This window comes from Glandiceps talaboti, chromosome 8 (genome assembly GCF_964340395.1).
Source record: "Glandiceps talaboti chromosome 8, keGlaTala1.1, whole genome shotgun sequence".
Classification (NCBI taxonomy): Eukaryota; Metazoa; Hemichordata; class Enteropneusta; family Spengelidae; genus Glandiceps; species Glandiceps talaboti.
This window is the reverse complement of record NC_135556.1, coordinates 10,289,927-10,308,095: the sequence shown is the minus strand read 5'-3', so window position 1 is coordinate 10,308,095 and position 18,169 is coordinate 10,289,927. Positions and strand designations below refer to the sequence as shown.

The following is an 18,169-nucleotide window of genomic DNA, read 5'->3' as shown; positions in this document are numbered from 1 at the left end:
ACCATGTTGTGAGCAGCACTAAACAGAAAATTAAAATACATACACTACAAAAAAAATTAGAGAAGATATCACTAGTCGCATACAGAAACAAAGAAAGAAAGAAAACGAATCAAAGAGAGACATGCCAGAAAAGGCATCAAACGAATATGATAATTATTGATTTTAACGTCTTTAGTCAATCTGACAGGTGTAATATCGATTGATTATATAATGTTACAAAGTTTAGTAAAAAGAATTATACTAGTAGATTGTTCCGACCTGGAGCGTACTACTACTGTACCAGTGAGTACCCCGCTGAACCTATCATTGACCCATCAATAGCATGATTTTAAGCCCAGGTTAAATTCACAATTTGCATTCACACAAAATCACATGTATGTCATTAACGATTAATTTATAAGCATTCATCATTTACGTTCAAAAATAACCATCATTCACCAATAACGCAATATCCACCAATATTGACCATTCACTTGTCAAGAATATACGTACTTCGCCGTCTTCAGGTAGGCTACACCTATGATTTACGTTGCCGTCAAGTTAATCGATTTCAAAACATTGTAAATAATGTTTGAAAGGAAGATATTGTGAGATCATATCGTAGTAAGCTGAATTCACCAGATTGTTCCTATATTTTCTGTATTTCTCGTTGTGGGATTGGTGATGATTTGCGATGAAATCCGAACATGAGGCAACCCGAAGATACCCGTAACCATCCAAGAAAAATTCCCAATGTCCAACTCGTTCGAATTGTGGATCGAACCCTATATTTCTGACAGATAATGTTTTGGCCATGAAAAAATTAAGCACAATGTTTGTCACGTGACACTGGGGATAATTCCGTAGTTTTCTGTGCACACCAGCTTTTCCATATACGCAAAACCCGTTATCACCATCCTCGATTTCCAGTGTTTTGTCGTATTTACTCATTTTAACATGTCTTCCATAGCCGATGGAAAGGACGCCACCTACAATATCGATATTTTCTTCGTTGTTTTCCAATTTTTCGAGACACTTACTAAGATTAGTTAAGGCTGTGAATTCGAAATCATCATCTACCCACAAAAAGTATTTGGTTCGTACTTGGCTTACTGCCAAGTTTCGTCCAGCGAACCACCCCTCTTTAAAAGGCATGATGTAATGCTTGATGTTGTCACCATGGATAGCAACTGGTTTCTCTGAATCATCAGCTATCACTATGGTTACACTCGGATAGTACTTTCTGATGCTTTTGATGAGGTTAAGCACAGAAGCTGGGCGTTCGAAAGTTTTAGTTACTATAGTTACCTTATTGGCGATATCGTCATCAGAACTGGTGTTATACAGATGAGGTAAAGCATTTTCTTTGATGAGAACATTTATTTGAAAAGTGAGATTCAGAAAAGTAACGTTAATGACGTCACGATTGAATACGTCATAGTAGATATTGCGGTAATGGATATTGTGTAATACTTCGTTGATAGCTTGAGTGACGATATCAACTCGTGATCGGTTCATCGATGATTTTAGCATACTGACATTAAATGCCATAGATATCATTAAATCACTGGTATGGTTGCCATCAACTCTGAGCTGTGCCAAACTAGATGACGTTGGCGAGATGAACATGACCGCTTTCCCGTCACCGCATCTGAAGTTCAACATTTTTTTTTTGTCTTGGAAACTAAATCCATGGATAACTGTTAGACATTCCACGGCCATAGGATCAATGTATAACGATTTGATGGGAACTGATTTTCCAGGTTGGAGGGTCAATCCACCCGCAAGGTAACCAAAAGGGGACATCGCAGGAGTGTAAATCAAGGGTTCCCTTTTGATGTCCTGTTGTCTTTCCCATTCTATGAACTCTTCATGTCTTCTCTGCAAAGAGGAATTTTCGCTTGTCTCGAACGTTCGATTTCGGTGATCCTTTTGGCAAGAACACGTTTTCGTGAGCGTCTCCCCTTCGTATTGCAACATGGTAGGCGCTACGTTTTTCTTCCACAGACGGCGACAAAAGTTATCAATACCACCACTTAACATTTCTCCACCGGTTCGGGGCGGGAAGGTAAATCCATGGTGAGTTTTCATCACCTCTGATTCGTTATCAAAACCACCACTTTTCCCCTCTCCATCGGTTCTGGGTGGGACGGTAAATCCTTCGTGATTTTTCATCACCTCTGATACGATAAAAGACCATGGTGATATGAAATACAGAATGCTCATCAACAAGAAAAGAAGTGGAAAGGCAAAATATAGACGACTTCCCCTCATGATGACTCTACCGGTTATACTGTATTCAAAAAGGAAACCATCGACAGAAAATGATTAATTGTGATTTTCCGTTGGAAAGTGTATATGACATGAAATATCATGACTAGACTATATATTCACATGCATTACCAGATAATTTGCTAATATATGCAATCACTAGAAGAGAAATGTGGTAAGAAAGTCGTATACATACGTGACTGTGTGTTACAGCTTCGACAAGTCTCCTGAACAACAATTCACTATATACGTGTCTGTTGCGAACCCTCTAGCTCTCTGAAATCTGCAATGGTAGTTACCAATGGTTTCACCTAAAATACACTATAATTCAAAATATATGATGTATTGATTTTTTAAAGGAATAATCGATTCCGGAAATAAAATGCATATGTGTACTCCCAAACTGATCAACATTATTTACTACTTGTGAGAAGTACAACAAGTAACAAATTCTTGAACTCTTATCACTACATCTCTACCTTCAGAAATTGATTTTGTTAAGGTGAACCTTGGCTAACTCAGGTCAGAGCGTGTCTGTAGTAGACGATTGATAATGAATTCTATACCATACTGCACGGCTACATTGAAAACAGATACGAGTGACCTAGGGGTCTTTGTCGAAATACGAGTAGTAACAACTCTTAGGTCACGAGTATTTTCCGACTGAATGAAAAAAAATATTGGAGAATAGCGTAATTATACCAGTGCTAGTAATATCAAAGAAAAATCGGTGAAAGTAATGGTAATTTTTAACATTTTGAATGACATTTTGAGCACAGCAGAACCAGTGACGTAGACACACGTTGTTGTGACATAGACGCGTGTTGTTGTGACGTAAAACGACTAGAGTATATATTCCATATTTGTTGTTATAAATGGCTTGTGCATGATATAATGTCTCTTTAACCGAATTGAAATTACCGTCTCCTTTCCATAGCTTGTCATGGCCAGTGATAAATTAGCATAAGTACATGAACCACTAGTTACATTAGATTTAGATTTACAAGAAGAACAGGGTAAGAAGTCAGTTTCTGTGGAAATGAATGAAGAAGAATTGAAGAAAATGATAACTTAATTAGAAACAGCAAACAGGGTTAGTTTATATACAATACATTTGTATGTGATTGTTAACAGCTGTCAGTCAATAGTAGATGAAAATGATGAGATGAGAAACTGAGTAAACAGATTAGTGTACACAACTGTTACATTTGATTGTTAAGCTGGCTCAGCTGTGGATGAAAACTGAATGTACACAAAGTTATTAGTATGTAGCATATACGAAAATTATAGCGTCGTTAGAAGCAGCAAACAGGTCAGTCTATATAACATTTGAGTGTTACAAGTAATAACATAATTAGCAGGTGAAAACCAGTGTAGTGTATGTAAAATATTTGATTGTTTACTCATCCTGTGTGTTATTTTAGATGTAATAATGTTAGCGTTTATGCAGCACATTCGCACGCATTGCTGTCACTAAACCAATGTATGACATCATTAGTACACAATGTACCCTGAAAACGACAGTAATGTGAAGCATCCACAAAAAATTTACAAACACCAATTAAAGTCACATGTAAAAGAAAAAAACCACACAAGACTTTAATAAAATGACTGCTGAAGCTTAAAGTGGCCATATGGATGAGAATTTGGTATTTATTTTGGATTTTTATTTGATAAAACAGCTTCACCATGTTTTTCTACATGAACAAATAATGTGAAATAACATATACCAAGTCCATGTTCACATCTCAATAAACGGCAAAACATTAAACAATGTGTAAAATGTTTGTTATTGTACGTACAATAACAAACTTTTTACACTTTTTGCATCTTTTTGCAATGTATTGAGTTATGAACATGGATTTGGTATATGTTATTTTGCATTATTTTTTCAAGTAGAAAAACATGGTGAAGCTTTTTTATCAAATAAAAATCCAAAATAAATACCAAATTCTCATCCATATGGCCACTTTAATGAAACAGGTAGATAAACTAAGTGTTTAGACTTTTGATGTATTTGTACACATAAACTTGATTTACTGATAAAAATCTGCCATTTAGGGTGAATGTTGTACTTCTTGCAAAAAATTGATTCATTGTATTTGAGATAGAGATAATTATTTTCCTTATCAAATCCTTATATTTGTCTCTGTCAGGCTGTGTTACAATTGAAGTCATAGAGAATATCTCCATAGCAACAGAAAAACTTTGTTTTGAAGAAATGTTTTCCTTTTCTCTTTTATAAAATAGAAGAATTATAGTAATAGACAAAATGAAATGAAAACAGTTTCTGTTCTGTATTTTCAAATATAAAGATTTACTATAATTTAAGCATACATACATGTATACTCTCTTTTAAGTTCAGTCATGTTTTTTATTTGGATTTAAAGTGGCCATATGGATGAGGGTTAGGTTTTATTTTGGATTTTTAATTTATAAAACAATTTTATCATGGCTCCCTACTTGAATGTGAAACATAATATTCCAAGTTCGTTTTTGTAACTCAATAAATTGAAAAAAACATAATAAATGTGTAAAATGTTTGTTATTGTACGTACAATAACAAACTTTTTACAGTTTTTTTTTTTTTAGCTTTTTGCAATGTATTGAGTTACAAACACAAACTTAGTCAATGTTGTTTCACATTGATTTTTCAAGTAGGAAGCCATGATAAAATTGTTTTATTAATTAAAAATTCCAAAATAAATACACAATCCTCATCAGTGTTCCCTTTGAGGTTTTAAGATTGAGCAACTTGAGGTGAAGGAAAAAAATGGGAAGGGTGACATGGAGGATAGTTTAGAAGGGGTGTATCCCCCTTTTGGCCGAAGGCAAGAAGCAAAATCATACGTTTATTTGCAATATGAAGCTAACACCTGTTCTTGGATGCTGAATAGAAATAAATAAAAACTTTATTACATTTCATTTAATCATTAATTATATTTTATTTGTATATATATTTTCTGTTTTATTCTTGATGGTTGGATATATAGTTGCGCAAACCATGAAATTTGACTGTGAGAGCAGACAGAGACCTTGCACATGTAGCGCACAAATAAGCCTTAGCGAGAACACTGATCCTTATCCATATTGCCACTTTAAAGGCATCAAGATTATCTGAATAAACTAGTAGTAAATAGCGACGTCTACTTGGTACATCCTGTATATTTACTAAATTTGTTGGTGTATTTATTTACCAGTACATGTGTGAATGTGAGTTGTGTGGATGCCTATGTGGCTGTATTTTTGTTCATGTGTTAATCTGTTTGTTAAGAAGACATCTCAATAAGTTGTAGATGGATTTAATTGAAACTCTATAATTCTCTTTTTTTCCAGTGGCCAAAATATTGGCCATTATTTTGATCAATTTTCCAATGCTTAAAATAATGGTCATTATTTTGGCCATTGCAAAAATAATGGGTCATTAATTTGGCCAAAGTTGATGCTTGATTTTCTTTGAAATGTGAAAAATCAGCTGACATTGTCATTAACCTGGAAGGTGATAGCAATAATTAGAACAACGACAATGACAAAATTCTGGAATAAAAGAACGTTTTATTTTTTATTGCCCAATAAAACAAAAACATCGAACAACCATATCGCCTAAAGTTATAGAGATTTGATAATTAATCCATTTAGGTGTTGGACTGTTCCCCCACTAGAGGGCAGCCTATCAACGCAGTAGCCCACAATCTTTATAGTATAAATGCCGCACACTACACTTATTTTGTGTAAACACATTGCCAATGGACAAAATTATAATTGACCTATTATGATTTTGTAAAAAAAAACACAACAAAAATAAAATAAAATAAAAAGGAACATTTTTATACCTTGTCACTAATGGTGACAGAGTAGAATGTAATAAAACATCACGAAACCATGAAAGCTATAGAAACATACACACGATTGGATGATATAATTTGCCTTTGTGTTCTAAAAAGTTGAGAAACCCTTAATAAAACTATACATACAATACCAGAAGACAATTATAATGTCACAGAAGGTATATGTATTACATATACATTAACATTATACCAGAATAGCTTAATAATGTTTTTAGTTTGAATCATTTTTCCTAAATCTTCCAAGTAAAATATCTCATAAACTCACTATATATTTCCAGAATCATGCAACTGTGAAGGAAATGATATCCCAGAGTACGTTGAAACTGTAGTTTAGTATCAGTCTTAAGTTAAGGTCTATGATATTGTGCTACCCTCAATTCAAAGCACCACTGAGAGCGCCACCACAGTTGACGACTTTTAGCCTGCTATGGAATTGTTCCAATTTCATACTTTTACAGATACTAGTAAAAAGCGGCCAAAAATCATATGCTAAAATGTAAACGAATCCCTGATACCAAATGTTGAGATACAGATATTCATTAAATGTAAAACTCATGTAACTGTTTGTACATTGCGAGTTTCTACAGACCGTCACTTGTGTCCAGTGATTTAATCGAAATGCATGTGCACGAGATTGACGGATGTGGCAAAACAATACATTACAAGGTTATAATGATATGAGGTACTAGGACCGCAAAATTCAGTTTTTACCCCTGAATACTTAAATTTCCTGATAACTATTTATATTTATTTATTTGTTTATTTATTTATTGCATCCAATTTGTATCAGGGACTCACTAAGCATGTTATGAGCAGCTGCACTAAACAGAAACTTAAAATACATACACTACGGAGAAATTAGAGAAGATATGACTAGTCAAATACAGAAACAAACAAAAGAAACAAAACAAACCAAAGATAGACATGCCAGAAAACTCATAAAACGGATATGATAATTATTGATTTTTAACGTCTTTTAATAGTCAGTCAGTCAGTCTGACTGGTGTAATATCGATTGATTATACAATGTTGCAAAGTGTAGTGAAAAGAATAGATTGTTCCGACCTGGAGCGTACTACTGTACAGGTGAGTGCCCCGATGAACCTATCATTGCCCCATCAATAGCATGATTTTAAGTCCAGGTTAAATTCACAATTTTCATTCACACAAAATCACATGTATGTCATTAACGATTAATTTATAAGCATTCATCATTTACATTCGAAAATAACCATCATTCACCAATAACGCAATATATCCACCAATATTGACCATTCACTTGTCAAGAATATACGTACTTCGCCGTCTTCAGGTAGGCTACACCTATGATTTACGTTGCCGTCAAGTTAATCGAATTCAAAACATTGTAAATAATGTTTGAAAGGAAGATATTGCGCGATCATACCGTAGTAAGCTAAATTCACCATACCATTCCTGTATTTTCCGTATTTCTTGTTGTGTGATCGGTGATGATTTGCGATGAAATCCGAACATGAGGCGACCCGAAGATACCCGTAACCATCCAAGAAAAATTCCCAATGTCCAACTCGTTCGAATTGTGGATCGAACCCTATATTTCTGACAGATAATGTTTTGGCCATGAAAAAATTAATCACAATGTTTGTCACGTGACACTGGGGATAATTCTGTAGTTTTCTGTGCACACCAGCTTTTCCGTATACGCAAAACCCGTTATCACCATCCTCGATTACCAGTGTTTTGTCGAATGTACTCATTTTAACATGTCTTCCTTCGCCACTGGCAAGGACGCCACCTACAATATCGATATTTTCTTCGTTGTTTTCCAATTTTTCGAGACACTTACTAAGATTAGTTAAGGCTGTGAATTCGGTATCATCATCTACCCACAAAAAATATTTGGTTCGTACTTGGCTTACTGCCAAGTTTCGTCCAGCGAACCACCCCTCTTTAAAAGGCATGATGTAATGCTTGATGTTGTCACCATGGATAGCAACTGGTTTCTCTGAATCATCAGCTATCACTATGGTTACACTCGGATAGTACTTTCTGATGCTTTTGATGAGGTTAAGCACAGCATTTGGGCGTTCGAACGTTTTAGTTACTATAGTTACCTTATTGGCGATATCGTCATCAGAACTGGTGTTATACAGACGAGGTAAAGCGTTTTCTTTGATGAGAACGTTAATTTCAAAAGTGAGATTCAGAAAAGTAACGTTGATGACGTCACGATTGAATACGTCATAGTAGATATTGCGGTAATGGATATTGTGTAATACTTCGTTGATAGCTTGAGTGACGATATCAGATCGCGATCGGTCCATCGATGATTTTAGCGTACCGACATTGAATGCCATTGATATCCTTAAATCACTGGTATGGTTGCCATCAATTCTGAGCCGTGCCAAACTAGATGACGTTGGCGAGATGAACATTACCGCTTTCCCGTCACCGCATCTGAAGTTGAACTCTGTTTTTTTGTCTTGGAAACTAAATCCATGGATAACTGTTAGACATTCCACGGCCATGGGATCAATGTATAACGATTTGATGGGAACTGATTTTCCAGGTTGGACGGTCAATCCGCCGGCAAGATAACCGAAAGGGGACATCGTAGGAGTGTAAATCAAGGGTTCACTTTTGATGTCCTGTTGTCTTTCCCATTCTATAAACTCTTTATGTCTTCTCTGCAAAGAGGAATTTTCGTATTCCCCGAACTTTTGCGGACTCTTTTGGCAAGAACACGTTTTCGTGAGAGTGTCTCCTTCGTATTGGATTATGGTAGGCGCTACGTTTTTCTTCCACAGACGGCGACAAAAGTGATCAAAACCAACACTTTTCGTTTCTCCACCGGTTCGTGGCGACGGTGGGACGGTAAATCCATGATGACATTTCTTTACCTCTGGTACGATAAAAGTCCATGGTGGTAGGAAATATAGGATGATCATCACCAAGAAAAGAAGTGGAAAGGTAACATATAGAAGACGTCGCCCCATGGTAACTGTGCGAGTTGTACTGTATTGAAAAACGAAACCATCGACATAAAATTATTAGTGGTCATTTTCCGTCAGAAAATGTATATGACGGAACATATCATGGCTAGACTAAATATGTACATGCTTTACCAGATAATTTGCTATTATATACAATGGCTAGAAGAGAAATGTGGTAAGAAAGTCGTATACATACGTGACTGTGTAGCTACAGCTTTGACAAGTCTTCTGAACAACAATTCACTATATACGTGTCTGTTGCGAACCCTCTAGGTCTCTGATACCCATAATTATATATGGTAGTTATCAATGGTTTCACCTAAATACACTACCGTAACAGTTAAAATATATGATGTATTGTTTTTTTTAAAGGAAAGTTAAAATAAAATCCATACATCTACAACTCCCAAACTGGTCAAATAAACATTATTTATTGCTTGTGTAACAAATAGAGAGGGAGACCTCTAATGTTAACTAACCCTCCTCCAATGCTTCTCTCTCTGTCTCTGTCTCTGTCTCTGTCTCTGTCTCTGTCTCTGTCTCTCTGTCTCTCTGTCTCTCTGTCTCTCTCTCTGTCTCTCTCTCTGTCTCTCTCTCTGTCTCTCTCTCTCTCTCTCTCTCTCTCTCTCTCTCTCTCTCTCTCTCTCTCTCTCTCTCTCTCTACTCCGTACACAGGATCGGCTTTAGGGAATTAGCTCTGGATCATTTAGAAGTGGCCCAGTCAGGGGGCAGATTGACGCTCCTTGCCCCAGACCGTCTCTTCCAAATAAAGAATCCAAACTTTATTATTCCATTACATTCTTATAAACATAAAATATACAATAATCAAATGATTGGATGATAAAATAATCAGCACCATAAATGAATAAAACGGAAGTGTTGCCGTCGCCTTAATTCAAATACAAGAATTAGCTTTTTCACTTTTTTTTCTCCACGATCAGTTTCTAATAATTGTCATTGTTGTTTTTCTTGTAATGACAAATGCGCACGTTGTTTTAGCATCGATGAGACATCAATGGTTTTAGAAAACGCGCACAAACAACCAAATGATTGACCTACTGCTTTGACCCCATCAATCGTCCTCTAGCTTTGGTGACACTGCTGACCTATTGAGGTATATGTTTCCAAAACGACATAGAATCAATCTGTATAGCAAATCTGTTTACCATAGTAACAAAGGAAAAACCCAAACAAAGTAGTTCATTTAATGGCGATTATTGCAAATGGACATCACGTCGTGGTAAAAGCACACCACATCAGATCAAATTGGACATCACGTTGTAGTAAAAGCACATCACATCACATCATATCAAATGGACATCACGTTGTGGTGAAAGCACATCATGTCATTGCATATGCACATCACGTTGTGGTGAAAGCACACCACGTCATATTAAATGGACAACACGACATGAGACATCATAAGACAGTCATGGCGTTCCATAATCGTGTAATCAGCCTTTTTTATGGCCTCGATGTAGTTTAGAAGTTCCGAATAAATGTTTTCAATGGGTTTTCCCTTGTTGGTGTTCTAGTCTGGTAACTCCTTAGCAGGCCACCATGCTACCTCAACCCTTTGACCTTTTCCGATAGAAAGTGGTCGCCTCAATTGCAAAAAACGTAAAGACCCGAAGTATCATTTTGCACAACGTTCGACAGTTTTCGGAGAGAGTTTAAAACAAAAGGCATACTTGAGCATGACAGTAGGGAGAGGGATTAAGAGCCCCATTCACACGTTAGTGGTCTGAGGTTCACCCTAAATCTCCAATGATTACGTACAATCAACAATCGAAATATAACACTTCACTTCACTTCACTTCCAAACACTGGTTTGTTTCGCGTGTGAATGTACGTTGACAAGAGCGCCCGTTTCAGTCTGCGCCGAAAGTTGCGTCGTTGACCGGCGTAATTCGAATTTGACACCTAACTTAAAGTATAATGGCTCGACTATATATTTACATGCATTACCAGATAACTTGGTATTATATACAATCACTAGAAGAGAAATGTGGTAAGAAAGTCATATACGTACGTGACTGTGTAGTTACAGCTTCAACAAGTTTCCAACCACCATCAGTATGTGTCTGTTGCGAACCCTCTAACTCTCTGTAAAATGCAAATTCAAAATATATAATGTATTGAATTTTTAAAAGAAATTTGAAATAAAATCATGCATGTCCTCCCAAACTGATCATTGACAAATACATATTGCTCATTGTTTGTGAGAAATTATGTCAAGGTGAGACTGGGCGAGCTAATGTCAGAGCTTGTATGTAGTTGACAATAGATAACTAACTTAGGGGGTGGGGGAGGTGTCAAATTACAAAGGTCTATAGATTTTTCTTATACTTTGCATACCTAAGCAGTGATATCTGAATATATAAAAAATACAAAGAAAATACTATGTCGCCACCTTTGTTTTCAAGATAATGACCGTTTCTTGTATCTACACATATTGTTTTGGGTCAAAATAAGTAGATTTACAACAATTAACTACATCATGATATTTGACAGTTAAAGATTGTCCCTGGAGCACTTAATGAACTCACATATTTTAGTGCAATGTGTATTATGTCCAGACATCCATGATAGATTATTTTTTTTCTGTTGTATGTGTACAATGTATTATTCCAGCTATCTATCAATGACAAAATAATAGTGGGTCACCACCAGTGAGAGAGAGAGAGTTGCCGTTTCTTTACATCATAGTGTAGGCCATGTTGCACCATCCCTATTACCAAAAATAACATTTCACATGGATCTATTGAAATGGTATGATATTACTAAGGGAGCCTTCAGTATTTACAAGGGGTGAAATCGAGAGTGGGTCAAATTTTACAAACCTGTTCTTGGGGGAGGTTCATATCATTACAATGTTTTGGGGAGGGCCACATTTTACAATCCGTAGTTTTGTGACCAAATTGAAAATTCAAATATTGTCAATTTGTTTTGTGTGTTTTGAGACGAAAAAGTGTATGAAAGCCCGTTAGGGATATTTACAGAATAAAAACATAAAAAATTCTCGAGATAATGAGATAATTTCGCGAGATACATTCTGCTACGGTACATAACTTACATGTATGTGTGTTCATTGACGGCTGTGTGTAGACAAAAAAGAAGAAGACGTTATGTACATAAAGCAGAATGTAAAGCCAACGACTACTATTACACCCTACTATTACACCCAACGATCCTTCTGGTGAAACGGTCCATAGTGTAAATCCATAATGTAATATCAGACTCGTCTTCTTTCATTTTTATGTATGGTAGCTCTCCAAGGTGATTGAGTACTCTACTTGGCGAAAGAAAAATGAAAATCTATAATATATATATATATATATATATATATATATATATATATATATATATATATATATATATATATATATATATATATATATATATATACACACGTATATAAGATAGTTTTTCGAGATAACGAGATATTATGTCGAGATAACGAGATAGTTTCTCGAGATAATGAGATAATTTATCTTTATCTCGAGAATTTTTTTTATTTTTTCTATTCTGTAAATGTCCCTAATGGGCTTTCATAAAAGTGATATGCACTCAACATTTATTTTTACGAGTACTTTACATGCAAAAATACAAAAATTAAAAATACATATATTGTAAGAAAATGGTTTAATAAAAGGATGCATGTTGTTGAGTGTACCATCTCACCTTATCACTCACACTGTCCGTGAATGTTGTTGTTAAAATATGATGGTGATGGTAGCAGTGATGATGATGATGATGTTGTTGATGATGATGATGATGATGATGATGATGATGATGATGGTGATGATGATGATGATGATGATGATGATGATGATGATGATGATGATGATGATGATGATGATTTAGTTTTGAATGTTATAGAGAACACGGACAGTGATACATGTACTGACTCAAGTAGTACCAGTGAGTCAGATTAGAGTGACCCTGATAATGGCAATACTGAAGGTGAAGGTGAAGGTGATGATGATGACAATGATATCAGGGAACTTTTGCAAGTTTTCCAGATCAGGCAGAGTATGCACAATATGGAAAGCATGTTTTAGATACTCACTAGATTGTGTATGATTATAAGAGAAAGGCAACTAGTCAGCGTTTTACTGTTTTCATTTTATATGTACAAATATTGCTTTCTAATACAGAGTCAAAATAATTTAATTTGTATGTATACACATAATGGGAAAATTATTTAACATTCAGTATATGCAATTGTCATGGGTCATGTTTTAGAAAATGGGACAAAGGGGAGGGCCACTTTTTACAAATGGAGAATGGGGGGGGGGGGAGGGTCATGTTTTACTTAACAGACCAAGTGTGATTTCCTCCGGCCCTCCCACTTGTAAATATTGAAGGCTCCCTAACTCTCATTTCCCAGTGGCCAAAATATTGGCCATTGGTTTGATCAATTTTCCAATGCTTAACATAATGGTCATTATTTTGGCAATAAAGTAATGGGTCATTCTTTTGGCCAAAGTTGATGCTTGCTTTGCTTTTAAATGTGAAAAAACACGTTTTCCGAAATTAATCTTGAAGATAATTGCAATAATTAGAACAACGACAATCACAAAATTCTGGAATAAAAGAACGTTTTATTGTTTATTGCCCAATGAAACAAAAATATCGAATAACCATATCGCCTAAAGTTATAGAGATTTGATAATTAATCCATTTAGGTGTTGGACTGTTCCCCCACTAGAGGGCAGCCTATCAACACAGTTGCCCACAATCTTTATAGTATAAATGCCGCACACTACACTTATTTAGTGTAAACACATTGCCAATGGGAAAAATTATAATTGAGCTATTGTGAGTTTGTAAATAAAATAAACAACAACAAAAAGAAAACAAACTAAAAAAGAACACTTTTTATACCTTGTCACCTATGGTTACAGAGTAGAATGTAATTAAATGATAATCTTGAGTTTATGTTCTAAAAAGTTGAGAAACCCTTAATAAAACTATACATACAATGCCAGAAGTAATTGTAATGTCACCGAAGGTACATGCATTAACATTAACATTATACCAGAATAATTAAATAAATGTTTTTAGTTTAAATAATTTTTCAAAACTCTTCCAAGTAAAACATCATATAAACTCAGTTTTTGAACCACTATATATTTCGAGAATTGTGCAAATGTGAAGGAAATGATATCCCAGTTTACGTTGAAAGTGTAGTTTCGTATCTGTCTTAAATTAAGGTATACGGTATTGTGCTACCCGCAATTGAAAGCAACACCGAGTGCGCCACCACAGTTGACGAATTTTAACCTGCTATGGAATTGTTCCAATTTCATAGTTTTACAGACACTAGTAAAAAAAGTGGCCAAAAATCATATGCCAAAAATTTAAAGAATTCCTGATACCAAATGTTGAGATACAGATATTCATTAAATGTAAAACTCATGTAACAGTTCGTACATTGCAAGTTTCTACAGACCGTCACTTGTGTCCAGTGATATGATCGGAATGTGGTCAATTATAACGAGATTTGCGGATGTGGCCAAAAATACATTACAAGGATATAATAATATGAGGTACTAGGACCGCAAAATTCAGTTTTTACCCATGAATACTTAAATTTCCTTTTAATTTTGTTTATCTATTTTTTGCATCCCTTTTGTATCAGGGGCTCCCTAAGCACGTTATGAGCAGCACTAACAGAAAATCAAAATACATACACTACGAACATATTAGAAAAGATATAACTAGTCACATATAGAAACAAAATAATAGAAAACAAAACAAACCAAAGATAGACATGCCAGAAAAGGTATAAAACGGATATGATAATTATTGATTTTTAACGTCTTTAGTCAGTCTGACAGGTGTAATATCGATTGATTATACAATGATGCAAAGTGTAGTGAAACGAATAGATTGTTGCGACCTGGAGCGTACTACTGTACTGGTGAGTTAAATGATGCCGTTGACGATTAATTTATAAGCATTCACCATTCACGTTCAAAAATAACAACCATTCACCAATAACGCAATATTCACCAATATTGACAATTGACGCATTAAAAAAAGATATGCGTTCATCATTGCATTACATGTGAAGAATATATTCAACCGTCCGCAGGTAGGCTACACCTATGATTTACGTTGCCGTCAAGTTAACCCATTTGAATACATTGTAAATAATGTTTGAAAAGAGTATATTGTTCTTTCTTGTATTTGTAAGTGGGATCCACCATTTTATTCCTGTATATATTGTACTTCTCAGGCAAAGAGCGGCAATGCTTTGCGATGAAATCCGAACACGAGGCGACCCGAAGATACCCTAAACCAGCTAAGAAAAACTCCCAGTGTCCAACTCGTTCGAATTGTGGATCAAATCCTATATTTCTGACAGATAACGTTTTGGCCATGAAGAAATTAAGCACCATGTTTGTCACGCGACACTGGGGATAATTCCGTAGTTTTCTGTACACACCAGATTTTCGGTATACGCAATGCCCCATATCACCACCCTCGAATCTCATTCTTTCCTGGTAGTTCTTCAATTCAACATCTCTTCCTTCGCCACTGGCAAGGACGCCACCTACAATATCGATATTTTCTTCATTGTTTTCCAATTTTTCGAGACACTTACTAAGATTAGTTAAGGCTGTGAATTCGAAATCATCATCTACCGACAAAAAATATTTGGTTCGCACTTGGCTTAAAGCCAAGTTCCGTCCAGCGAACCACCCCTCTGCAAAAGGCATGGTGTAATGCTTGATGTTGTCACCATGGATAGCAACTGGTTGCTCTGAATCATCAGCTATCACTATGGTTACACTCGGATAGTACTTTCTGATGCTTTTGATGAGGTTAAGCACAGAATCTGGGCGTTCAAAAGTTTTAGTTACTATAGTTACCTTATTGGCGATATCGTCACCGGAACCGGTGTCATACAGATGAGGTAAAGCGTTTTCTTTGATGAGAACGTTTATTTGAAAAGTGAGATTCAGAAAAGTAACGTTGATGACGTCACGATTGAATACGTCATAGTAGATATTGCGGTAATGGATATTGTGTAATACTTCGTTGATAGCTTGAGTGACGATATCAGATCGCGATCGGTTCATCGATGATTTTAGCGTACCGACATTGAATGCCATAGATATCCTTAAATCACTGGTTTGGTTGCCATCAACTCTGACCTGTGCCAAACTAGATGACGTTGGCGAGATGAACATGACTGCTTTCCCGTCACCGCATCTGAAGTTCAACACTGTTTTTTTGTCCTGGAAACTAAATCCATGGATAACTGTTAGACATTCCACGGCCATAGGATCAATGTATAACGATTTGATGGGAACTGATTTTCCAGGTTGGACGGTTAATCCGATGGCAAGGTAACCAAAAGCGGACATCGCAGGAGTGTAGATCAAGGGTTCCCTTTTGATGTCCTGTTCTCTTTCCCATTCTATGAACTCTTTATGTCTTCTCTGCAAAGAGGAATTTTCGCTTGTCTCGAACGTTCGATTTTGGTGACCCTTTTGGCAAGAACACTTTTTCGTGAGAGTGTCCCCTTCATATTCCAAAATGGTAGGCGCTACGTTTTTCTTCCACAGACGGCGACAAAAGTTATCAATACCACCACTTTTCCCCTCTCCATCGGTTCTGGGCGGGACGATAAACCCATCGTGATTTTTCATCACCTCTGATACGATAGAAGACCATGGTGATATGAAATACAGAATGCTCATCAACAAGAAAAGAAGTGGAAAGGCAATATATAGAGGACTTCCCCTCATGATGACTCTGCCGGTTATACTGTATTTAAAAAGGAAAACATCGACAGAAAATGATTAGTGGTGATTTTCCGTTGGAAAGTGTATATGACATGAAATATCATGGCTAGACTATATATTCACATGCATTACCAGATAATCTGCTATTCTACAATCACTAGAAGAGAAATGTGGTAAGAAAGTCGTATACATACGTGACTGTGTGTTACAGCTTCGACAAGTCTCCTATACGTGTCTGTTGCGAACCCTCTAGGTCTCTGAAATCTGCAATGGTAGTTACCAATGTTTCACCTAAAATACACTTCAATTCAAAATATATGATGTATAGATTTTTTAAAGGAAGATCGAAATAAAATGCATATGTGTACTCCCAAACTGATCAACATTATTTACTACTTGTGAGAAGTACAACAAGTATCAAATTCTTGAACTCCTTTCACTACATCTCTACCTTCAGAAATCGATTGTGTTAATTTGAGACTTGGCTAACTCAGGTCAGAGCGTGTCTGTAGTAGACGATTGATAACTAACTTAAGGGGTTCTGATATTTCTAGTCGGACTGTTAACATAAATTCTATACCACTGATACTGCGCGGCTATAATGACTCTTACCGAATTGAAATTCCTGTCTCCTGTACACAGCTTGCCATGGCTAATGATAAATTAGCTTCCGTACATAGTTATAGTATTTTATTTGCCACAAACTCAAAATCATATCAATATAACAAAAGAGAAAAAGTAAAAAAGACAGTGGAATAAATATTACACATAAACTGATGGATGAATACAGAGTTTATGGCTGGACCACAAAAATAGTTTGAAACAAACTAGTCAAGTTTGTGGCCCATACTACAATTGATTAAACAAAATAATCAAAGCAAAAACAAAAACAAATTTGAAATTAAAACAAAAACAAACAAAAAACAAACAAAACGCGTTCATCAAAAAATATATAACTGGCATTAAATGCAATGTAAGGTAGAAAAAGCTGAATTAATTTTGTAACAAATACTGTTTTAACTGAGATTTAAAAGTAGTCCTGGATTGTATTTTTTCAATTCTTCAGGTAAGGAGTTCCAATGTTTTGCAGCTGCATACTGAAAATTGTGTTGCGTCAAATATAAGATTTACTTTTGGAATGTAAAAGTTATCTCTCGCTGTATTCCGAGTGTGATACGTATTTGGTGGTGTGTTAAAGTAGTCGTTAACTGTTTGCGGGAAGTGACCGGCCCTCAAATCAAAAATAAATAAAGAAGTATTAAATTTGCATTGCTGGTGGACATTTAGAATTCCTAGTTGCTGAAAAAGAGGGGAGGAGGGAGCATCAATATTTGAA

General features: G+C 35.7%; 3 protein-coding genes across 3 annotated transcripts; all 3 read right to left on the bottom strand.

The window, feature by feature from the left end:
- Window positions 1–540: 540 nt before the first annotated feature.
- LOC144439171 (beta-1,4 N-acetylgalactosaminyltransferase 2-like) lies at window positions 541–2,253 on the bottom strand. Its single transcript, XM_078128442.1, has one exon. It carries the CDS (start codon window positions 2,251–2,253, stop codon window positions 541–543), a length of 1,713 nt encoding a protein of 570 aa, XP_077984568.1.
- A 3,875-nt stretch (window positions 2,254–6,128) lies between these two features.
- On the bottom strand, window positions 6,129–11,157 carry LOC144438974 (beta-1,4 N-acetylgalactosaminyltransferase 2-like). The gene is made up of 2 exons (XM_078128205.1): window positions 11,103–11,157; window positions 6,129–9,092 (listed from the first exon to the last, which is right to left on the bottom strand). The coding sequence occupies exon 2, from the start codon at window positions 9,071–9,073 to the stop codon at window positions 7,445–7,447; it is 1,629 nt and encodes a 542-aa protein (XP_077984331.1). The 5' UTR covers window positions 9,074–9,092; window positions 11,103–11,157; the 3' UTR covers window positions 6,129–7,444.
- Window positions 11,158–15,207: 4,050 nt separating this feature from the next.
- On the bottom strand, window positions 15,208–16,836 carry LOC144439170 (beta-1,4 N-acetylgalactosaminyltransferase 2-like). The gene has a single exon (XM_078128441.1). The coding sequence runs from the start codon at window positions 16,834–16,836 to the stop codon at window positions 15,208–15,210; it is 1,629 nt and encodes a 542-aa protein (XP_077984567.1).
- Between the last annotated feature and the right edge of the window lie 1,333 nt (window positions 16,837–18,169).